Source organism: Meriones unguiculatus, chromosome 18 (genome assembly GCF_030254825.1).
Source record: "Meriones unguiculatus strain TT.TT164.6M chromosome 18, Bangor_MerUng_6.1, whole genome shotgun sequence".
Taxonomy (NCBI): domain Eukaryota; kingdom Metazoa; phylum Chordata; class Mammalia; order Rodentia; family Muridae; genus Meriones; species Meriones unguiculatus.
Window position 1 is genome coordinate 28,480,742 of NC_083365.1, and position 25,507 is coordinate 28,506,248.

At 40.3% G+C, this 25,507-nt stretch overlaps 1 protein-coding gene across 1 annotated transcript in view; it reads left to right on the forward strand.

Annotated features, from left to right (window-relative positions):
- The window catches only part of Ryr3 (ryanodine receptor 3), a 518,783-nt gene that overhangs the window by 225,477 nt on the left and 267,799 nt on the right, over window positions 1–25,507 (forward strand). The window contains exons 4-10 of the mRNA XM_060371666.1: window positions 605–679; window positions 4,599–4,677; window positions 11,914–12,026; window positions 12,875–12,974; window positions 15,704–15,797; window positions 22,224–22,298; window positions 24,187–24,343. Coding sequence (XP_060227649.1) covers window positions 605–679; window positions 4,599–4,677; window positions 11,914–12,026; window positions 12,875–12,974; window positions 15,704–15,797; window positions 22,224–22,298; window positions 24,187–24,343 — 693 coding nt within the window. The remainder of the gene's footprint in view (window positions 1–604; window positions 680–4,598; window positions 4,678–11,913; window positions 12,027–12,874; window positions 12,975–15,703; window positions 15,798–22,223; window positions 22,299–24,186; window positions 24,344–25,507) is intronic.

Genomic DNA, 25,507 nt, shown 5'->3' on the forward strand with positions numbered 1-25,507 from the left:
TAAATTGCAATAAATTTTAAAAGTTCTCATATAGAAAAAAAATTTAATAAAAAAAAGTGGAAAAAAAAAGTCCTGGATTTCAAAGCCATTACCAGTTGGTATGATCTGGGGTGGAGGGGTGGAGATCTTTTGAGTTGGATGGGCAGAAAGCACAGGGGACCAAAAGAGAACAAAAGACTACAAGTCCCAGAGTGTACATCGATGCCTGTCCTCCATGTTGCTCTCCTGCACTAGACTGTAGTTACTTCACATTTGTTTCTCTCTCATTCTGGCTGCTTCTGAGAAGTTTCAAAGGAAGGTAAGCAGAGCCTCCTGCATTTACATGCTTTCAGTATAGAAGAGATCTAGGTTTCTGCTTATCCTAGGCAGGGGCTGTTTCTGAGAAGAGCAGCAGGCCTTGCTGCCCTCTCTTAAGGATGCCGCATGGCTGTGCTTACAAGTCTCCTTCCGCCATCAATCAGCTGGACACTTGCTTCCTGAATGAAATCTTTGAGAGTTTTGCCATGATTGTTTTTCTTGGAGTCTGCATCCCAAATTGTGTTGCTTTTCTTCCAGAGAAGCCACAGCTGGTTTGTGCTGACAGTTTTCTTCCTCATTCCCACAGGCAGCACAAGGGGGTGGCCACAGGACCCTGCTCTATGGTCATGCAATTCTCCTGCGGCACTCCTTCAGTGGAATGGTAAGCACATGGAGATGACAGCTTTCACCATTCATGAGAAAGAAAGGATGAACACTGAGAGCAGTTCAGAATATAAATAATTCAACCCATTGTTGTCTCCCAAGCTTCCCTCAAATTTCAGTGATTTATGTTTGTTGAGCATGTATCCCTTCCAGTGAGGAAAGGAGCCATTGCCTTTCTTTAAAATTTGCTAAGCCTAACTCCACCCTATACAGTGCTCTGACATACCACATACCCAACAAACATTTCTTGAATGCATGACTGATCAAATGAACTGTGGAATAACTGATTTATTTAGTGTACAAAGAAAACAAATCAAAATGGGATTTGTGTGACATTTCTCTACTTGTACACAGCTAAAGGAATGAAAGGATGTCCAGGACCTTCAGTCCTGGAAGAATTTGAAGGTATTATGCTAATCCAGTGGCAGGAGAAAGATAATGGATGAGGTAATCACGGAAAACTGGTCCAGGCTATAACTAATCAGGGATTTAAAACCAGAATACTAGACTGGGATAATTCAGCCTAACTTGGAAAGCAAAAGCTTGGAATGAAAAGCATAAAAATTTCAATAAATATAACTTGTAAAATCATATGCTACTGATGTTTTGCAAGGAGTTATTAAAAATATTGTAGAGGTTCCTGGTTAAGATGATCAATCCTCACTTAGAAAGACAAATGCAATGGACATTGGAAGTAGGAGAAAACAAGAAATAGGACAGGAGCCTACTACAGAGGGCCTCTGAAAGACTCTACCTAGCAGGCTATCAAAGCAGATGATGAGACTCATAACCAAACCTTGGGCAGAGTGCAGGGAATCATTATGAAAAGGGGGGAGTTAGTAAGATCTGGAGAGGATGGGAGCGCCACAAGGACCAATATATCTGGGCACAGGAGTCTTTTCTGAAACTGACTCTCCAACCAAGGTCCATGCATGGATATAATCTAGAACCCCTGCTCAGACATAGCCCATGGCATCTCAGCATCCAAGTGTGTTTCCCTAGTGAGAGGAACAGGGGCTGTCTCTGACATACTCAGTGGCTGGCTCTTTGACCTCCCCCGCCCCCCACCCAGGGAGGAGCAACCTTGACAGGCCACAGAAGATGACAATGCAGCCAGTCCTGACAAGACCTGATAAACTAGAGTCAGATGGAAGGGGAAGAGGACCTCCCCTATCAGTGGACTTCAGGAGGGGCAGGGAGGAGATGAGGGAGGGAGGGTGGGATTGGGAGACAATGAGGGAGGGGGCTATGGCTGGGATACAATGTAAATACCCTGTAATTAATATAAAAAATAAAAATTATAAAATATATATATATTGTGATGTCAACCTAGTAAAATATAAGTTGACTCCAATAGTATTTTCTCTCCGCTCCTAAGTATATACTTCTTGAATGCTATTAATATAAGGAAGAATATTCTTCATTTTCTAACCATAATAAAACTGATACACTAACTGCTCACTTGAGGACCTGAGTTCAGACCATCAGCACCTAAAATGTCGGCATGGCAGCTTGTAACTCTAGCAGTGGGAGGAGGAGATGGGAAGATTGCTGTTTATTTTCACACACTTAGACATGTTCGTCACACAATGTTCTTCTTGAAACTGGGGCTATCAAATTGTAGCACGATCAGCAGCCACTTCCTAAATAATTGATTTGCTGCAGCATATTTTGTCTGAACACTGGTACGAAGTTGACCTTTCAGACTGAATACTCACTGCTTCAGTCCTTCACGGCGAAGGATAAAACAACAATTGTCAGCTGTACCTGAGGACTGGGGCAGGGTTGAATGGAGAGACCTTTTACTGGAAGTGTGTGGGAATGAGAGCCGTTTCTTATTTAGAGGGCAAATGAGACCCTAAAATCTGTTTTGTTTTGTTTTGTTTTGTTTTCTACCCAGAAAGAATAAGTAAGTCTTGAACCAATATACCCCCCATGGTTCTCAAAACTCAGGCTAGCAGCCTGGTAGAGATGTGAAGGTTTAAACATTCATGCTTAAATTCACTCCTTTAAAAAAAAAAAGTACCCCCAATTAACATAAACTCTACACTAGCTTTTTAAAAGTAACTTTGGTAAAGAGCCTATGGAGTAAGACTTTTTATAACGCACCAGTTTCCCAGTGCCTACAGAGAGCTGGAAGTATGCCTGTGCTCATTTCCCTCCCACTCTAATTCCAGCCTGTGCCACTGTGCCATCAGCAAAGGAGGCAAGGAAAAGACCCAGGGTTTATTTTCTGTATTAAGATGCTTTAAAAATAATTTGTAAAGTTTCACCTTAATATCTGTTGTCATAATCCATAGAAAAGGATAAGTGTTATTTTGAGAGGTTTAAAAACTCATATTGTACAAAATATGTAACCAGAATTGGGAATTTTTTCATAAGATCATGTAAGAATCAACTTAGGATTACACAATATAATTCTGTAATCTTATGGCCTATTGAATAGATGTAACTGAGTCACACGTTCAAAGTGCTGGTGTTAAAGTTGTGTCTTTGTTTCCAGCCATGTTATATTCATTTTGCCCTTTTTTTGATTAAAAATAAATAAATAAATTCAATGTAATTGAAAAAAAAAAACTCAGGAGGTTTAAGAAAGAAAGAAAGAAAGAAAGAGAAAGAAAGAAAGAAGAAAGAAAGAAGAAAGAAAGAAACAAAGAAAGAAGTAAAGAAAGAAACAAAGAAAGAAACAAAGAAAGAAACAAAGAAAGAAAAACTAAAGGCAACATGGACGGAAGAAATCCCACATGGGTCCAGCCCCTAGGTCTGTGTTTCTCAACCTGTGGGTCTCGACCCCTTATGGTCAAATACTGCTTCACAGTGGCCAGTGCTTCACTAGGTCAGTGGAAAACACAGATATTTACATTACGATTCATAACAGTAGCCAAATTACAGTTATAAGGTAGCAACAAAAGTAATTTTATGGCTGGGGGGTGGGGTCACCCCAACAGGAGGAACTGTATTAAAGGGTTGCAGCATTAGGAAGGTTGAGGCCCAATGCCTTACATGCAGAGCCACAGGTGATGGCTGCTGAGACAGGGAGGAGCAGTCTGCTCAAGGAACAAAGTCTCACATAGGCTATCCAACCCCAAGTGATCAGCTCTGGACACACGGACTCAGTAGATTATATATACATGTATGTATATGTGTGTGTGCATGCATCCATACATGTGTACATATGTGTAACAAAAATAATGGAGGAGTTTATGAATTTAGGAGGCCACATGGGAAGAATCGGAGGAGGAGGGGTCAGGAGCAGAATAGATGCAGTGCTCATGTATGTAGCCCCCTAAAATATTAAAGGAAGTGGGGAGAGTATCTGATTTCCAAGCTCCTCCCACCCACCTACTTCTCTAAACACAATCCTTATTATTATTCCAATGTAATTTGTTCTAACCGTGTGCTACACATTAAAGTTTTGTGTACATGCCAGCCATACAAATGTGCTATTGGATATGACTTCTTGGCTCAACATCTTCTAAAGAAAAGCTGTATGCTATCTGCACATTCTTGATCAGTACTCTTCATGGCACAATAATCCATAAAACAAAAGAACCCAAGTTGATTTAGCCTCTGCTCTACTGCTGGTCATTAATGATTCGTCTATCTAGTCCTCAAGTTCAAGTTAAAAGTCTCTCAGGATACCGTTGTACTAAAACATACTGAATATTTCTAATTTTCTCTATAGGGTCCTAGACATTACTAGATCTTCAGATAAGAATGTCTTTGAGGTTTTGCTTTTAAAACAAAAATATTTTCCAAAAGCGTGATGTCAATTAACTTTCTAATAAGGGAGAAGATGGAGCCTATTTCATAGTAGCTAATTTTTATTTTTTTCACAATTAATGGGAAGTTAACTAGCGGTGGTACCAGGACTCGGTGGAAGGATTTGACTTCTAGCGTCTGCTTTTGTTCCACAGTACCTCACGTGCTTGACCACATCACGATCCCAGACAGATAAACTTGCCTTTGATGTTGGTCTGCGGGAACATGCCACAGGTAAGTAGTCTCTAGTTTGGAGAAGTAGGCTCCTTGTATTCTGCAAACAAACTATTCCAAAACCAAGCTTTCCTAATGTCAGTCAGCGATGCCCTCGTTTTGGCACGCCAGCGTATCTCCATCATCTTTACTGTATATTTTTCTATAAGCTTATTTAGGTTTTTGCTTAAAATACTACAGATAAAAATTTGTCTCTATAAGTAATGTTTTTGCCATAAAATAAATGTAACAACAAAAACCCTGATTGTCAACAAATTGCAAAAATGATGATAAAATGTCAGTAGAGTGGACCTAAACTTAAAACAGTTGTGATAGAATTAGTTCAAGAGAAAAAAAAGTTTCTTACATTTCACACTAAATAATCCAATGTCGTTTGTCTTCTACAAAATATCAAATATATTAGAAACCAGTTCCATCTTGTGTATATGTATGTACATGAATAAAGCAAATATATATATATATATATATATCATCAGCCAGACACAGTGGTACAGGCCTCTGATCCTGGTACTATGAAGGATAAGAAAGGAGAATCATGAGCTCAAGCTCAGCCTGGGCTACCTAGTGGGTTTAAGGCCAGTCTAAGCTGCATAACAAAATCTCTGTAGAAGTGGGTACCAAGAATGGTGGTGGCTCTCTCTAGAATCAGCTCTCTCTAGAACCCAGAAATGAAGGACAGGGGTCCACAAAAACTACCTTAAAATATTTTAAAAGTTACACTATTAAGAAAATACCAGTTTCCTTGGTGGGGGGAGGGGTGGCTATTCTGAAAGACAATTAAGAAGTGGAGAGACATTGAACCAAGACATTATTATCTCACCTCAGCGAAGGAAAAATGCTTTGTAATATCTGCAATTAAGCAGCAGAGGAACAGCTAGCCAGGAGATAGAGCATACTCCCTGTGGTGGGAAACATGGATGGACAATCTGACCACCTGTCAGGGGCATTGCATGTACAATTTCTGCTCCAGTTAGAGGCTGGGCTATATACCAATTAGGAGCTGTGGTTGCAAGCAAAGAAACTGATTCCGATTAATTCAAGTGAGTAAAGAATTGCTGGAAAGATGTAGGATAGAATTAGAGTACAATTAGAGCTTCAAAATTAACCAGGTTGGTCAGGCGGAGTGGCACATGCTTTTAATCCCAGCACATGGAAAAAAGAGATGGGTGGATCTCTGCGAGTTTGAGGCCAGCCTGGTCTATAAAGTGGGTTCCAGGACAGCCAGGGCTTGTTATACGAGAAACCCTGACTTGAAAAACAAACAAAATTAACCAGGCTGGTAGAGGCCAGAAAGGTAAAATCACTTAGGGAACTCCAGAAATTGTATTTAGGAAACAGTCTTTAACAGTATGGCATTTTCTCCTAAAAGAAAATCCCAATGTTGCATCTCCAAAGAAGTACAAAGTCTATGCTGTTGTTCTAAAATAAGACTAGTTTATCAATTAAAGACTCAGATATCTGATTTTGTGATGATCAGAAAACAATGTAGGATCTTATCCATGTGCCCCACTGTTTCTGTGGCCTGTACAGCAGCATCCCCTCTCTCTGTGTACACAGGAAATGTTGGAGCCTATCTCTGACTATTATGACCCTTTTTCCCCCTAAAATGAGATCATGTGCAAATTAGATTTGAAGTCTCTTTGTTTTCAGCTTATGTGTTTTTCTTGAAGTATAATTTCCTCTAAAATGTTGCCAATCTTTGCTAAAAATTGCAAATTGAGTGAAATGTCATGGTACGCATGTAAGTTGGCCTCTCTGTGTAAGCCAGATGCCAATCTTACAGCTTGCAATCAGAAAACTCATGTATAGTCCTTCTATTTACAGCAGGGAAATGGTGTTATATTTGTGAAAGCTGGAAACGAATGGAGAAGTACCACTTTCTAGTAAAAATGTTCAGGAAATGAACTTAATTTACTATTAGAGCCTCTAATGAAAAGGAAGGAGAATAGATTGTTACTCATTTCAAAAGTTATTTTCTGAGTCCCTGAAATCAGAACTAGTAGGAACATTGGTGACAGCAGGCATAATAGATACATGAGCTGTGCCAAGTACAAACTGGCCACCCCAAAGCCAACGTGTGTGTGGACATATAGGAAAGGGTTGACTGCTGCACCGCCATGCAAATTTAGAGCTTGAAGTAATTTGCTTTTTTTTTTTTTTTCACCCTTGACCTATTCTACTCATACTCTCTATGAGTTCGGAGAGTGAACTGGCTTCCACCATTAATGTTTAGGGTTTTCTGGGATGAAACCTATGATGAAGGAAGGGCACAAGAAATCCTAGTTCCTTACCAGGGAATTCTGTGAATGTTCTTTAGCATGTTAAAAAAAAAAAAAAAAAAAAAAAAAAAACTCCTTGGAGGCTGATCTTTAGCTGGTTGGATGTTGAGGAGACTACGTGAGCAAATAGTTTGGAGACTGTTTCATCAACAAGCCTGGATTTTTTTTTTTTCCTACACACTGGTAAATTTTCAGGCTTAAAAGACTGAATAATCACTGCACTCATGAATTTGGTTGCTCTGTTCTTCACACCTTTAAAGCTTTGTTTTGATTTTAGTGCTTAGGCATAGATTTAGAATTTGGACTTATAAAAGAAATGGATTTAAAAATGACATCACGTGCACTCTGCAAGTGCTGACATGCATTTTGGAACCAGTGACTGGTCCACCCTAGAAGTTCAGGGAGCAGCTCCAAGGACGAGTGAAATGGCAGAAAAATGCCTCTCTCGCTTTCATGTTGTGTCTGTTCATGATGCTCTTCATGGTAGGCGCCCTCTCACAGCCCACAGAATGTATACTGAACAGGTTGATCATTTCTTCCCTTCAAATATAGAGGTCACATTCTTTTATAGTGCATTTTTAAATATAATCAGATACCTACACAGAACTTTAATAGACAAGTGGTACTCTGATGTTTATTAAAAATACTTGCTCCCTGCTCCAGACTCCTGCCCCAGGCTCCTGTGTGTAGCTTTTCTAGTATCGCTTGCCTGTTGTTCATGAAAAAATATGTCTCTACTGCCATTTCATTATTCTTCCCAGATTAGGTTTTATCTCTCTATGCCCTGATAAAGCTTAATTCTTATATTCTACTCTTTACACTGTCCTTCTTCCTTACATCCTCAATACATTCATATCTACTCTAAGTAAAAATAAAACCAACCACTTACATGGGTATAACTGCTGTCATGCATTTGTAAATAATCCACATGATATACTAGAGTCAACTCTGTCCTATTGCTTTAAGGTTTTGTCTTTTTTTTTTTTTTGTCTTCTTTAACTAAATCATGGATTCACTTCCAAGCTTTCACAATAAACCAAAAATGTCACTGAATTATTAGGTTCCTTCACATTATCTCTTTGTCTTCAGAAATGTCCACCATCACTCAAGAGTTCACTTTGCTGCTTCTAGATTCTGTTTCTTCTCTACTATATCATGGATTAGTAACTATCTTGTTTCAGTGAAACATACTACCCAGTGGCTTTCCCATAAAATTTGCATGTAGGAACCAAATTATCTGAAGATTTGTTCGTCCTACCTTCATAAGTAATTCATAGTTTGGTTTAATTCTGTATTAAACTAAAAAATTAACCAGGCTTTCTTGCTTGCTTGCTTTTAACTTGTGCTCTGGCTATTGAGACAAGCACGTTTAGATTCCCAATGCTTTGTTTGTCGCTGTTTTTCTTTTCTAAAATCTCTTTTGTTTTTCTCTAATGTCTGAAGTTCCACAGTGTGTCTTCTGGATCCTCTTGGTTGTGCAGTCTCAGAAGGATGCAGGGTAGAATGGATGGTTGGCTCTGCAAGGGACCTTTTCTATTTGCAGATGTTTATTGTCCAGCACTGGGAAAGTTTTAGGGAGATTATTTCTGTGTGAATACTCTCTATTCTTGCTTTCTGGGAGATTGTTCTATATTGTTTTTAGAATGTTTTTATTTTTTTTATTTTTTTTAAGATTTTTATTTATTCCGCCTCCCACCTTCCCGATGGTGAGTGCTCTCTGTCACGAACAACTCCACATTTGGCTAAGGCCGAGGATCTGGCTTGCTTCCATGTATGTGGACCTATCTGCATTGCCCCTGTGGCACGCCTGGGTTGGCTACCCAGAGGCTATTTAAGCTGTGGGCTGGCTTTCCCCGGGGTCCGAGGATTGTTCAATGTTCCTGAATAAACTGCATTGAAAAAAAAAAAAAGATTTTTATTTATTTATTATATATATAATGTTCTGACTACATGTATATCTGCATGCCAGAAGAGGGCACTAGATATCATCATAGATGGTTGTGAGCCACCATGTGGTTGCTGGGAATTGAACTCAGGACCTCAGGAAGAGCAGCCAGTGCTCCTAACCTCTGAGCCATCTCTCCAGGACCCCTTAGAATGTTTTTATAATTTTACTTTTTCCTCCTTTTTTTATTTTTTACAATTTATTCATTTTATACCCCCGTTGTAGCCTCCTCCTTCATCTCTTCTCTGTCCTACCTTCCTTTCCTCTTCTCCCCTATTTCCTTGCCCTAGTCCACTAAAAGGGTGAGTTTTCTTCCCCATTCACCTAACCCTACCTTATCAAGCCATATCAGGATTACCTGGTCCCTTTTTATGTGTGGCCTGGCAAGGCCACATCACCAGGGAGAAGTGATCAAAGAGCAGGCAACTGAGTTCATGACAGAGGCAGCCCCTGCTCCTCTTTTTCGGGAACCCACATGGAGACTGAGCTGCCTATCGGCTACATCTGAGGAGGGGATCTAGGTCATCTCCATACATGGTCCTTGGTTGGTGCATCAATCTCTGCAGGCCCCCCTGAGCCCAAATTTTTGGCTTTGTTGTTCTCTTTGTGGAGCTCCTGTCCCCTCCCCCTTCTTCCGTAAGACTTTCTGCACTCTGCCCAGAGTTTAGCTGTAAATCTCAGCATCTGCTTCGATACCCTGTAAGACAGATCTTTTTAGAGGACCTCTATAGTAGGCTCTGGTCCTGTTCCCTCTCTTCCACCTCTTTTGGTGTCTATCCTGTTTGCCATTCTGAATGAAATTTAAACATCCTTCCTAGGATCCTCCTTGTTGTTTAGCTTCTTTAGGTCTGTCGATTTTTAGTATGGTTATCCTATATTATATGGCTAATATCTGCTTACAAGTGAGTATGTTACCATGTGTGTTTTTCTGGTTCTGGGTTCCCTCACTCTGGATGATCTTTTCTAGTTCCATCCGTTTGCCTGCAAATTTCATGATTTCCTTGTTTTTAATAGCAGAGTAGTATTCCATTGTATAAGTGTGCTACAATTTCTGTATCCATTCTTCCATTGAGGGACGTCTAGGCTGTTTCCAGATTCTAGCTATTACAAATAAATCTGTTATGAACATAGTGAGCAAATGTCCTTGTTGAATGGTGGAGAGCCTATAATTCCTTTTTTTTTCTTTCTTTCTTCCCTCAAACACTTTACACACCCAACTCTGCCCTATCCCATTTTATTCTCTCTCACAAATCCTAATTCTCTTTCTTTCTTTCTTTCTTTCTTTCTTTCTTTCTTTCTTTCTTTCTTTCTTTCTTTTTTTTATAGTGTCTCACCATGTTACCTGGTCAACTCTGTTTGTGGACCAGGCTAGCCTCAAACTCAGTGATATGCGTGTCTCTGCCTCCTTAGTGCTGGGATTAAAGGCATATGCTCAACTCTTAATTCTTTCTTCCATTACCGTTTTTAATCTAATTTTCTCTGTTCTTTTTGGGGGACTTTCAACTGTTTATCATTGTCTTATTTTTCTTTTCTCTTCAGAGTTAGAGCAATTTTCTTTATCTCTTAAGGGATTCTTCACGATAGTTTCTGAGTATAATATTTTTTCTTTTGTGAGATTGTTACTTGTAAAATTATTTAAAGGTTTGTTCTTCTCTATAATCTTTATTTTTCCTTTTCCTGAAACCCTACAATTTTTGTTTGTTTATTTGTTCCTGATATCAATATTAGAGGCTTTTCTCAAATTCTATGGGATCTTTTGTCTTTGCTCCTATTTAGGTCATGGTCATAAAAGTTGACGAGAAGCTGGGCCATAGCTTGGCATCTGTTAAACCTCACTCTGGGGTTACATTTCAGAGCCCTGGGCATTTAAGAGGATAATCTCAAACCCCAGCATCTTCTACCTTTGGTACATTGGCTTCCCTAAAAAGCAATTCTCAACTCTGAGGGCTGGTTAAAAAAAAAATCATTCAGCTTTGCTGTTAGCATTTTAGAAGCCAAGAGGTAGACACAAAGAAGTTGGGGTGTTTCTAATCACTCGTAAACGGTAGTTATCTGTTCCTAGCAAGACTCCACTTTCTCATTTGGCAGTGTCTTACAGTATCTCTAAGGCCAGACCCTCGGTGTTTGCAACTCCACAATTCTGCTGTAGCCTGGAGGAGGAAGTGGCATCTGCTTGTGTGGGATGAGGAGGGGATCTGGGGCTTAGATGTCCTTAAGACCTTCTAGCCATTCTTCCTGTTTACAACCCCGCGTCTTTACCTCCAGCCCAAGCACTTTTCCTGCTGGAATCTATTCAGAGCAGAGTGTGCTTTTTAAGTCACTGGCTTATTCTCTGTTGTTTGAGTTTAAAAAGTGATTTTTTTTTTCAATAACATTTTTTCTCCCTTGGCACATACATTTTCACATGTACTAAGCTGAGTTAGTTCTTATAGGTTTGGGCCTTAAGAAACATACAAAAACTCTGTTTACTAGTATTTTAGCACATTTCATAGAAGGTGAAGAGGAAAAACGAAAGTCTTTGAATGCTCAGTATGTCGATGAAATAGGGTCCTCGAGCTCCCCTTTCTATGGGGACAAGGGTTGAGATCCTTTCATATAGCCCAGGGTAGCCTCAAACTCACTACGCTAGGGACAAACTTGAGCTTCTGATCTTCTTGCCTCCACCTGTACCACCAAGACTCTGTAATCAATTCATGAAAAAAAAAAGAAAAGATGTGAAAGGGATTGTGAAGAAATCATGTCCTGTATCCCTTAAAAATATTCAGACTTCTGTAGATACTGACTTCCAATAGTCTTTCCCAAATTTTGTCTTTTTTGTCTTTATGGGAAATGAAAAAAATACAATCAAGAGCATACATTAGACAACAGGGATGGTTGTAGGTAAATAGAAATTGAAGCAAAGAGAGCTGGGAGAAGGGGGAGGAAGAGGTATGTCATCCGGAAAGAATATGGGGCAGAATCAGGATCACTGCCCTCTGGACGCAGAAGCTAACTCATGAAGCCTTCATGTAGGAGAGGCCTGCTGGTGGACCATACACCCTGCTTCCAAACAGAGGTCTGAAGGAGAGAAAGTACGAATTGGAGATGACCTTATCCTCGTCAGTGTGTCCTCTGAAAGATACCTTGTAAGTACTTCTTGACAGGAGCACCTTTTGTTTTCAGATGTCCCCTTTAGGATAGGTGGCTGGGGAAAACAGAGAGACAGCAGGCTGGGTAGGACAAGACCTCTCTCTCCTGTGAGACAATCATAGCACCTGAATCTAACTGTTAGGTTTCCCTTTGGGTTATTCTGTTGAATCCAACAAATGCTGCTAAGATGATTTCAGTCCCATTGCTTCCTATTACTATGCATTTACCACATTGTTTGGCTCTTGCCAAGTGGAAAACAAGCCAGCACAAAAGAATACAGGAAAATAAGCTTGGTAGAGAAAGAGGAAAAATGTAAAATATTAGTGCATGAGGTATTATGGAGGCTGACAGATGCACACGAGGTCCTTCATCTGGGGACAGGTACCAAGCAAGCTCTACTCAGGGTGGGGATGCCTGAGAGTTAAGAACTGCCAAAGACGGGTGTTAAATTTCATAGCAGTTTCTCATAGGGCCAATCCTGCCAGCCGATTTCTCCTTGCCTTCTCCAAATGTTGAAGTAATTTTCCCCCACTTGTGAGTTTTCTCATCCTACAAAAAGTAGACATTTTATGAGTGTGTAGACTCGGGAATGCAGCTGGGTAACAAGGTTATCGCTTGCCTGTCACCTTTGGCTCCAAATTTCTTCCTCCTGGAGTGAAGTGCCACATATGCATGGAAGCAGCTTCAAGGTCGGGCAAGGCAAGCTCCCACATGGACTAAGTAGAAGAAACCCCAGGGAGGTGAAGCTCTTTGGCTTAATCCTTGAAGTTCAGTGGGCAGCTCTGGCAGGGCTTGACTAGTGTTCTGAAGGCAGTTTCGCATTTTTTATTTTTTCCTACTGCAGCATCTCTCGATCTCAAATGGCAGCATCCAAGTGGATGCCTCCTTCATGCAGACGCTCTGGAATGTGCATCCTACGTGTTCGGGCAGTAGCATTGAAGAAGGTAGGCCTTTGCAATGAAGTCTGCCCCAAGCCAGCCGTTCTCTCTGACCCGCATACGGCAACATTTTCCTGCTCTTTCCCAGCATCCGCATGCAGCACGGTTTATTGCTCCTACTCTCTGTCTCGTTGGCCTTGTTTTCCATTCTTTGGTGCCTGTTGTTGGTTTGTTACCACAAGCATGGGGGACTTGGTGTCTATACACCTTCCCTCTCTCACCAAGTTTTTCCTATTCTTTACTATTGCTAAATAAACAGGCACAGAAAACTGCTATCATGGAGGAGATCATTTGCTGGAAAAGTGACGTGGCTTTTACCCCAAGGCTCTGTCCATAATAGGAAAGAACTTCCTTTATAATAAACATATATTTGGCCTTTGGTTTTTACTTACCTATACGGAGCACCCCCTAAAATAATAAATGAAAGCTCAGTAGTAAATTGCTTCTGCGGAAATAAGGTTATCCTACTTTGTTTTCATACCCTATTTCTTGGAGACAGACAAAGTCAGTGCAGCTCACAAGTTATATAATAAACATGCTGGTCTTGCCTCACTCATAGGTAATACCACAGCTGAGCAGAAAAATAAAATGCCAATGACCTAAGGGTTATTGAGTCCCATCCTAATGTTTTACGGAAAGATCTGAATGTTGAAAAATAGTCCTATACAGGCTTTCGTTTTCTTCTTGAACCTCATCGTTTCAAAGTGGGGGATGCCCTTCTGTGTCGTGATGTTTGAAAACAGAAGGGAAAATGAGAGTTGTCAAGGTGATAGCCCAGTTCCAGGAGGCATCACAGTTAAGCTAAAGAGTTGGGAAATGACAAATCCCAACTTTCCTGGTAGGTTATGGGAAGCTTTTAAAACTCGGGTATCTGCTGGGGCTGCAGTTAAGTGGTAGATACGTGACCAGCATGCACAGGCCCTGGGTTCCATCCCCCCTCCTCTGTCTCTCGCACAAGCACGCACACCTACACCTACATACAAATGATACACCTCTGTAAATCTATCATCAGTTTTTCCCTTCCGTCAGGAATCAAGACTCCCTATCTTAAATCTTTCCCTAGAAAGTTTCAGCCCCATCTCCCTGTTAAATGTTTCATCTTCACCACAGAAATAAATCATCTCAGTCCCAACAGAGCGCTTGTAGAGATTAATTAAGGAGTATTCTCACAGATGTGCTGAGTGCCCTTGTGTGGATGAAATCTGAAGAACTCATGGGATCAGTCGGCTGGCCGGGTGGAGAATGGCCTTTCCGCATCCACAGGGGAGAAACTCACCCTGCGCTCGTGGATGTTAGTGGCCCTCTGCTTGATGCTTTCTTCCTGACTGTGACCCACACATCCGCAGATTTCAGCTAAGAGAAGTTGTAACACAGTAGCCTGTGGCAGTTTTTATCAGATGTGGAGAATGGTGATTGAAAAAGCCCACCAACTATCCACAATAGACTCTTAAGGGACATAGTCTCACCATCCAGAGAGGATAAAGAGTTTAATCAAGGGCTTGATGGCTGAGGTTTTTAATTTTCTATGTAAATTGGCTGCTAGGAATCCCCTTCAGTATGTCATGAATTATTTAAATGCAAAAATATGCAACTGTACATATTAGTATAATTAGCTATTGGAAAAATACTTGTGAATATTTGAGGGAAGTTTAAGATAATCTTTCCTTGCCTAAATTAAAAAAAAAAAAAGCAGCTAAGGAATATCAGACGATCACTGTACAATATGCTTTGTTAACACCATTTCCCCCTCTGACATGATTTCTCATTATTACTGTTTTAATCTAGCACCCAAAATAGTTTGAGACAGCCCCCCCCAAGTGATCTAATTATGTGATTTAAAAAGAAAAACTCCTAATACAGACATTGAGCGTATTAAGTCCATATGTCTCCTGAGAAGGGAGTAGCCTAGAGATTTTTTTTTTAATTCAGAGGAATAACAAATCCAATTTCTTTGTTCAAAGCTACTCAGGCGGCGCCCTCCTGCTAATATGCTCCTTGAGTTAATGCTTGGAATTCATTTGAAGACTAGTGGGTCATCATGCCCTTGAAGGTCATTGTTTCTTTTCAGGGTCTGACCTCCAGGACTGTAGAGATTCCTTTTTACTGAAATCCAAGTGTTTGTTGATACCATTTAGTGCCCACGTTCATTCAGACCGGCTGGAGTAATTCTGCTTCCTACTTCATGCAATAGGCGAATCGTCAAACTTGATCTGTACTTGTTAACTCTATTTGAAAACTACCTTCTTCTAGAACAGCTCTTAAGAGTATATTGTTGCCTTTTCCTAAATAACTCTTAAAAACAGATTGTCCACCCTTTCTGAGTAATTCCTATCCCATGACCATGATTTGATTTGGATTTTGACACCAAGTGTGTATACTATGATTCTAAGAACGTCTCTGGTGATTTGCTGTTGAGTTATTAACTTCTTAAGAAACTGAAAACCCAGTTCTTTTAATAGTAATTTTCCTTTTTTTTTTTTAGTAATAGCAGTTGACACACTGGTTTCACCTTCCACTTAATATCTGACCTTAGTTTTTCCTCAATAATTTAACTGCCAGTGTTAGAATTCTTTTCTGCCTGAGACCTGAATTTGTAGAGTCAGCTATAATTTCCCAAATGTACCTCTCTTGCAGTTTTCTAGAACCAGCTATGACCTGCATGAATTTACCCTTACTGAAAACAGTGTTCTCTTTAAGCTTACTATTGGTTATGGTGGGGTACCTTTCTTTCATAGGATACCTACTTGGCGGGCATGTAGTTCGTCTTTTCCATGGTCACGATGAGTGTTTGACGATACCATCTACAGATCAGAATGATTCTCAGCACAGGTAAGCCACGATCCCCCTTTTCTCTAGCTGACTCTACTCTCTGGTGACTCATATTGAGGAGTTTGTGTTTTTATTTGGCCACATGTGAATTGTGTAGGACCATTTAGCCTCAAGCTCCAGTTTGTTAAATAGGAATGGCAAGACAGTAGTGTTTGACTCTCTCTCTCTCTCTCTCTTTCTCTTTCTCTGTCTCACACACACATACACACAAATGATGTGTTTACATTCAATCTAAGCAACCAATGCTACAGTGTATCCCAAGCCATCCATTGACTTTGATTGCTCCTGTGTCTGAAGCACCCATGTTGGTGAGAGAAATCCGTCATTCTAGAGAAGCTGTGTGTTTACACAAGTTATTGCTGGTCCTTGAAAGGCAGCTCACTCTGTTCCTCCCATTCAGTGTACTAAGTAATTAAGATGGAATTGGTTGGTTTCATTTTTCTTGTTACCGACTCACGTGGGAGAAACCAAGTATTGGAAACCAACAGAAGATGGATTTAGCAAAAGCTGTACCAACAACTATATTTAGAGGTAGTATTGAGGTAAACTATCTTCAGTCCAATAGGTGATTGCTTAACGGGCTCTAGTTCAAACTCCAAAACTCAGGTGTCCCTGTGCTGTCCAGAAGACACTGTTTCCTTGAAGTTATCTAGCTCCTAAGGCTCTTCAAATCTTTCTGCCTCCTCTTCGTATAGGCCGCTGAATGCTGAAGGGATTAGGTTTGATAAAGATCCAGCTGTGGACCTCTTTGTTAATTCCATCTTCTTCAAGAGTAGCCGTAGAGTATTGCTCACCTCCCATCCCCTGCTCTATGGGTCTAACACTGTGTCATTAGGAGTCATTTTATTACTATGTTCCTATGTTATATCAAATAGTCTTATGTTTTAACTTAATAATCAATATGCTAATAGCGGTAAGGAATACTACATGGATTTTATGTTCATGTGTGGTTTTTGTTATTTTTCTTGTATTTTTTCCCTCCTACTATTTTCTTTTTTTATTTTCTTTTTTTGTTTTATTTTTTCCTGCATGTTTTAAAAATATTTTAAAATTTTCTTTATTCACTTTACACTCTGATCATAAGTCCCCTCTCTCCTCTCATCCCAGGCCCAGCCTTATACCCCTTCCCCCATTTTTTCATTCCTTTATCCTCAGAGAAGGGGAGCCCACCCCCCATGAGTACCTACCCACCTGGTACAGCAAGTCTCAGCAGGACCAGGTGCATCCTCTCCCACTGAGACCAGAAAAGGCAGCCCAGGGAACCCTTTGTAAGGGTTCCAAAGGGAGGCAACAGAGTCAGAGACAGCCCCTGCTCTAATTGTTAGAGGACCCACATGAAGAACAAGCATTTTTTTAGAGAGAGAGAGAGAGAGAGCAAGAGAGAAAGAGAACATAAAGTTTTATGGATAGAGAAGTGGAGCAGAACTGAGGGGAGTTGAACAGGGGAAAGAATATCAAATACATTGTATGAATTTTTTCAATAAAAGGTTTTTAAAAGATTCACAATTATTAACCACAGAGTAAATACATGCTTAAGATTTATTACTATTTTGCTTATCATCAAAGAAAGAGTAAATGTTCTGCCTTATGTCTTTAGAAGTCTCATATATATATATATATATATATATATATATATATATATGTACATATATATTGTTTTTTGAGACAAGGTTTGAAGTCTCATTTGTAAAATAAACATCAAACCTCTTGTCCAAATTCAACTTAATTTTGACAGTAATTAGTCTGATCTGGTGGCAGCAGTTTCTTGTCTTTTTTGTCATGCTTACACGATCCCACATTAATTTTACTCCTTTGGTGACAATAGAGACAGATCTTGACGACTTAGAGTTCATCTTGATGAGACTTCGGCCAGTGGTGGCATCCTGGCTGATCTCAGGTGGGAGCCTAGAAAGCTGGAGTTCTGCTTCTTATTCTGTGTGCTGAAGGACCCAGAAGCAGCGTGACTGAGTATATTTACTGTGCATCTTAGAAACAATCCACTGCTGATTCGAGCCCCTTCTAGTGTGAATCCCTTCATCCTTGTTAGGTTCCCTGAATGTCCTTCATAGGAGCCTTATGTGACAGAGAGCAGAGTCCAGCACATACTGAGCACAGACCTGTATAAGCTTGTGAGTGTTTATTCCATGTTTCCTTGGTCCTGGTCAGTGTCTGACGGTGAGGTCTACATAGTGAAGTTCAGTCCACTTGATTTACTTAGAATTAAAGATCACTACCTAAATATTGTCATGTGGTCTTATTCAGTTGCTGGATTTTTTTTTTCCATTTCATCTTTCTTTTGTTTTTATTTTATTTTAGTGGGTTTCGGTCTGGTTTGCCTAGAACTCGCTATGAAAAGCTGGCTGGCTGTGAACTTGCCTGCCTCTGCCTCTCAGTTCTGGGATTAAATGCCTACATTGCTATTGGTTTAAATCTTATTATGCTATATTAAGAGGAAGGCTTTCAGATAGCAAAAAAAAAAAAAAAAAAAAAATTGAAGTTTATAATAGTGTATTGTGGTTACCTACATCTAAATAAAACATATTACATTAGTATCAGCTTTTTCCCCTCCTTTTTATTCTGTCCTGCTTGCATGGGCAGGAATTTTGAAGACTTGAAGTGGCTAAGCACATGCATTACCTCCATCTCTGTCATTAAAATTATAGCCAGAGTCCTGTTTGCTCTTCTGAATGAGGATTAAGCCCCTTCCCTAGGGTTCTCCTTGCTGTTTAGCTTCTTTTTTTTTTTTTCCAATGCAGTTTATTCAGGAACATTGAACAATCCTCGGACCCCAGGGAAAGCCAGCCCACAGCTTAAATAGCCTCTGGGTAGCCAACCCAGGCGTGCCATGGGGGCAATGCAGATAGGTCCACCTACATGGAAGCAAGCCAGATCCTCGGCCTTAGCCAAATGTGGAGTTGTTCGTGACAGAGAGCACTCACCATCAGGAAGGTGGAAGGCGGAAACCAGCTCCATCTTTAAGGCATAGCATTCCGCAGCTCTCTACAGTTCCCCCTTTTTGTTTTAGACGCATCAGGCAAGAGTAGAGGTCTGATCTCTGATATTAGAAATAAATTGGGACTTTGTACAGATGTTCATTTAGGTGTCATCCACCCAAAGAGCATCAGACCCGTCTGATACCTTTTTCTCAGAGGCGGGACCTGGGGCATCAACCCGCATGCAATCAGACATGCTCTTCTCTGGGTCGAAAGCGGCTGACCCTGAGTGCAGTGCTTAGCCTCGCATCCTGAGCGTATCATTTTAGCTTTTTATGGTATCCAACCATGCTTGGGGAGAATGTTTAGCTTCTTTAAGAGTATAGATTGTAATATTTTTATCCTATATTATATGGCTAATATCCACTTACAAGTAAGTACATACTATGTGTGTCTTTCTGCTTCTGGGTTACCTCACCTGGGATGATCTTTTCTAATTCCATCCATTTGCCTGCAATTTTCATGATTTCCATGAAATTTGAGTAGTATTCCAGAAGTAGGAAAAGACAAGTTACAGGACAGAAGCCTTCTACTGGGAGCCTCTGAAAGACTACTCATCAGGGTATTGAAACAGATACTGAGACTCATAGCCAAACTTTGGGCAGAGAGCAGAGTATCTTATGGAAGAAGGAGGAGATAGAAAAACTTGGAGGGGACAGAAACTCCACAAGGAGACCAACAGAGCCAAAAAAATCTGAGCTCAAGGGGTCCTTCAGAGACTGATACATCAACCAAGGACCATGCACAGAGAGGACCTAGACCCACTGCTCAGATGTAGTCCATGGGCTGGTCAGTCTCCATGTGGGTTTCCTAGTAATGGGAGCAGAGGCTGTCTCTGACATGAACTCAGCTGCCTGCTCTTTGATCACCTCCCCGTGGCGAGGTGGCCTAACTAGGCCACAGAGAAAGAGGATCCAAGCAGTCCTGATGAGACCTGATAGGCTAGGGTCAGATAGTATCAGTTCTTCCCCTGAATCCTGAAAGTAGGCAAGCTTGAGGAAAATATTACCTAAGAATGGAAACTGGGGACCCACAAGCTCACAGTCTGAACTCAGATACTCGCTCTGCCTCTGGCTTGTCAAATGCCCTGGGCTAAGTCACTCAACCTGTTGGAGTGAAGGCTAAGATGTCAGCCAGGCTTTCAAAAGCACCTCAACTGTCCACCCACTCTACTCCTCTTATTGTAGTCATTTAAGGAACAAGTTGTTTCAACCATGGTAACCCTGTGAGATTAAACAGATCCAGCTGCCAGAATGTCTCAGGTAGGAAGAACAAACCTATAAGAATACTTCAGAAGTTGGGCCTAGAGGGTCCTCTGATTGCTTGACACCCAAGGTGGACCACTTCGTCTCTACCTTTCAGCCTTTGCTGAAGGCAGATATGCCCCAGTAAAAATCTCAGTCAACCTATATCAATAGCAAAGTGAGTACAGTAGCATTTCCATTCCTGGAGAGACACTTAGAAGTTACAGCTATAAAAGAGTATAAAATTTTCTTTACTAAGCATTTCCTGGTAGTATGAACATTTAAAAGAAGGCCTAGAAATATCCTTTATAATCCCACCTTGATATATCTATGATTAATACAATGTTTCATTGTATCTCTGTGCTCTTAATGTGCTATTCTATGCATGTTTATAAATATTTGTATTTAAACAAAATTTGAATAAATCTGTATTTCATGGTTATATATATATAATATATATATATATAACCATGAGCATTCTATTTAAACATCCTTCTTAAAATCACATTGAGTCTTTATATTCCATGACATAACTACCCTTATTAGACCCATTTTACACTCAAGGGAGCTGAAAGAGAACTGTCAGATCTTCCCTAGCTCATAATACTAACAGATCCAAATACAGGTATCTCTCACTTTCATGTGCCTCTTTTGAACTAATTCAAACTGCTTCACCATGGGGGGAGGATCTATTTCCTCTTCATCAGTATTGGAAGTTTTTCTTTTCTAAAATCTAGGTCCAAATTCTTCTGAAGTTCTGAACAATTCATTGTTGTGATGTAGACAAACTATCATAGAGGTAGTGTGTAAGGTTGGTGAACTCAGACACAGTTAGATGGTCAGTCTTGTCTTTCTGCATACACAATTATATAATCATGTACAGATATGCACATACGTACATGCATGCTTTGACACAGCTAATAAAAAGTATGGCAATTTAATTCACATAACCGGTGATCTAGATAGGTTGCTTCTCATTGCATAGACCAAAAGATGGAGACTTTGATAATAATTAGAAGACATGACCAATTCTGTACTACTCAGAATTCTGAGTTATATGATAGTAAGGGAGAAGTAGGATGCGCTAAAAGGTCAAGTGGACAGGAAAACTCTAATGACTGACTCTGGGTCAGACCCTGTAATAGGAAAGTAACTGTCAGACATTTGGGGATGAAATATGACTAAAGAATTGAGTTTGAGTACATCGGCTACCAAACATTGGGGTCTCAACTAAAGAAAATACATCTTGATTCAAGATGACAGTATAAGGGGGACTAAGTGACACTTTGCAGGAACGCTGTGAACTGTCTATGAAATTGTTTTGTGAGGGGGCTGGAGGGATGGCTCAGTGGTTAAGAGCATTGACTGATCTTCCAGAGGACCTGGGTTCAATTCCCAGCACCCACATGGCAGCTCACAGATGCCTGTAACTCCAATATCTGACCCCCTCCCACAGACACACATGCACGCAAAACACTGGTGCACAAAAAATAAAGATAAATAAAACATTTTTTAAAAAAGAAATTGCCTCATGAATCTAAAATTAATCCAAAACAAAAAAAATATTTACAAGCATATTAAAGATAGTTTTTAAGGTGGGAAGGAAGAAAATAGGCAATAATGGGACCATGAAAGCTATAGCAGCTGGAGATACAAGTTTGTTCCAGGCTTCCTAGAACAATGACAGGGGCTTCATACTGTACTGCACATGTGTTTTGAGAGTAAAAAGCTTTTTACGATGAATGTGAATTGCATTGAGAGGCCCGACCTGCAAGGCTCAAAGCATTCTTTGTCAGTAACATGGTATAAGACTGAGCCATTTTAACGACATAGAAATGGGAGACATGAGGGTGGGGGGAGGGACTGGGAGAACATGAGGGAGGGGGCTACAATTGGAATGTAAAGTAACTATATAAAATAAAAATAAATTTTGAAAGAAAAATAATAATAATTTAAAAAAATAAATGAGAGATATTGTCATCCCTTTTTCCTACTGTCCCTCTGGTGATCCATAAGCGTCAATTGCATGTGGTGTCCCTTCTTCTTAGGCAGCTTTTATTCATCCTAAGAGTGAGATAAAAAACCCATAACCAATTCTCCCTTTGAGTTTTGCTGACTTGGGAGTCTTAGGCAGCTGGTGTGAGCCTCCTCTGTAAGGAACTGATGCTGATCTTCAACTCTGCTCACAGGAGGGTATTCTATGAAGCTGGAGGAGCTGGGACCAGAGCCAGGTCTCTATGGAGAGTGGAACCCCTTCGGATAAGGTAACACATGGTCCAGATGGTTGGTTTTTCAGTACGGTCCATTCTGGTATATTTATCATTTGCTGTATGTCTTGATGTCGTGAGATGAACCTTCAAAAATGCATAGTTGAGAGCTAAATTCTGAGATTTCCCTGGCTTTGATTATAAGGAATCACACACACAGACTTTCTCACATTCAATATTTTTCCAGGCTCTTATTTTGATTCTAAGGTTAGTTGGTCCCTGCTCTTACAGAGCCTGGATCATCAGAGGCTAGTCCTGACATGACCACCAAAAGCCCTCAGGGCCCCTCCATGGCCACTCGTATTTTATTAAACGAATCCTCTGGAAGCCTTCAGTAGATGTCTTGGCTCCGGTTAAGAGCTAAACAACAAAGATAGACAGGTAGTCTTGAGAGCAGCTAGTAAAATAAGACTTGAACTTCACGTAGCTGCGAGGGAAACCACATCTGTCCAAATGTCCCAAACAGTAATGTTTGTATGCGGAGGGAACAAAGACTGATTTCCCAACCGTGAGCTTGTGTGACAGCTTTTAAAGCTTGAGGAACTTGTCTCTTAAACTCTAATACTGAAGGTCCAACTGGCTAAGAGCCATCCTTTTATTTGCTGGGAAGATGAATAAGTTTGGTTAGGACTAAACAGCTGGGAATGAAAGAGAAGGGAATAAATATTGCTACCTGCTTCTCTTTCTCAGTCCTCCCCACCCCCCACCCCCCCGCATCAGGTCAGTGTTTCTCTAAACACATGTTCAAGGGAGAACTCTCTCTCTTAAGAGACATGCATCCCCAATGAAGATTTACAGAGGTAAAAAGAAAATAGTAGAACCTCTCCTGTACTCCCCTTCTCTCCTTTTTTTTTTCTCTTTTTTTCTTTTCTAATTTAAATAGTTTATTGAGAAATTCTTGAAGATGCTGGTTTGGAGTATTTCACTTTTGTATAATTGAAAGACAAAAGTTATTATATATAGTGTGTAAAAGAAGTATTGATTTGTAGTGGGGTACCTCCTTACTGGCTCAAGACTCGCTTAAAGAATCTTTGTCAAAGTAGGTATAGAAATACTGTCATGGTTGTAGCTGTGAGCTGTTTACATCGGACACATAAGCATGAAGAATTTAAGTCTGTTAACATTGTGACTTTGATTCTCAGGTGTTTCTAAAAACTGAAAAGATAAAAAAATAATTTTAATTTGACACATATATGTAACCTAAGGGATATGTGTTGAGTCACTGGTAATCCCGTGGATCATTTCTCCCCTAATATTTACTGTAACTCCTTTCAAATGCTAATCTTTTAGAGGTGGGGCCATGAAAAAAAACTGACATTCTACCTGGGGTTTTTCTTGTCTCAGTCCTTCAGTCCTACTTTACTTTTTCCTGCAGAATTTACCTCATTTGAATGTCACGGGATATCTGCTTCCTAACAGCATCCCTTATGCCTGCCTCTCCCCAGCAACCATAACCCAGTGTTTGTAGGTTTGATTTGTTTTGTTTGTTTTATTGTTTCTCATAAAGACTGGAGAGACTCTTTATGGTGGTAAAATATTTGACTTTCAATAACAAAATGGAAAGACTGGTTTCTCAGTTACAAGTATTTCTAGAAAGAAGTCTCCCCATCATTTTGAGGTGGTTTGCAATAAGGTGCATTGGTAGACTGGATGATAGGTTAAAACTGAGGACTTCTGGTATGCCATTGCCCTGCCCTCAGGACTATGGTCCTTGCCTTTAAGAGGAGTCAAAAGAAAACACTGTGCTGAGTTGTAGACACACAGAAAAATTGACCCTTAATGATAACCCTCAAAGAGTGGATAACTTTGGGGTTTAAAAAAGTACAGGGTAAATGTTAAACAGGACTGGCTTCCATATATAGAATTTCTCATGTGCTTTGGCCAGCTGGAGTGGCAGTAACATCAGGTGGGGCCAGGCTTTCCGACTCCGGCACCTGACCACGGGCCACTACCTGGCCTTGACAGAAGACCAAGGCCTTCTTCTGCAAGACCGGGGAAAATCAGACACCAAGTCCACAGCCTTCACCTTCCGGGCATCAAAGGTAAGCCACTAAGGAGTGAACTCTAACCTGCTATCAAAGTGAGAGTCACTAGACCCCTCCCCATAGATCTCTGACAGAACAGAGAGAAGACCAAAACAGTGACATATGGACCTTTGACAATCATGCTCTTCTCTCTTTTGAGATGGCCTCCTGAAAGAACATCCACCCAGAATGAAGGATAAAGTCTCTAAGAGGGGACTAGTAACCCCTAGAAAATACAACATTATCAGAGCAGACAATATGGCTTACAGGCTAAAGAAGACTATAATTGATTTGTATATTCCACATAGTTTTTAGCACTGTCTAATTTGTGTGCTTTATCCTCCTATAAAACAAGGAGGCATCAGGTTCAGACTGTATTTATTTGAAGTAAAAAGGTACTTCATTAAAGATCCAGACACAGACACAATTCTGGGCATACCATTACCTTGGGGTTATTTGTAGGATTTGGTTACTAATACTTCTTCCTATTTTTTTTTTTGTCTTAGATTTTTCCTGTCCACTCAAATCATTGAGATCCACAGGTAGTTATGTTAACTTCAGACAAAAAAAAAAGTTTGCCATTTGATGTGCATATAGATAACGAACAATCTTCCCAAAAATCTAGTGTTCGGTCAGGTTTGGGTTCTGCGCAGCTGAAAGCTGGACGTGGCTGGAGTCAGAATTGCATGCTGTGCTAACTTCTGATAGACAGTTGGGTGTACCACAACTTGTGATTGCTCTGAAAAGATCATCCAAGCATAAGAAGGGCTCAGCACAGATGTCTGCACAGCTATCAGGACGTCTGCTTCTCAGAGAGGACTACTCGTTCTCCCCACTGGGAACGTCATCTCTAGTTTCATTCCTCTTTGCATTTTCCCAGGAATAGGTCTTGATTTCAGTGAAGGCTCATTGATGGCTCTGTTTGTGTAGAGGTAGGTGTGCAGTTGTCAGGTGAATTTTCTACGGGACATTGGGAGAAAACGGTCTGTTTATCACTGTCTTCCCCTCCCCTTCACGCTTCTATGATCTCCCTTTAAGACAGAGAAACACTTGCATAAAGTTTTATTTCTCACATAAAAATTTAGCTTTTTGTTTTACATCTGTATTTAAAGTATCAAAAATAACTAAGTTTAGAGGCTAGAGAGACATGGCTCTCAGTTGAGATCACATACTACTCTTGCA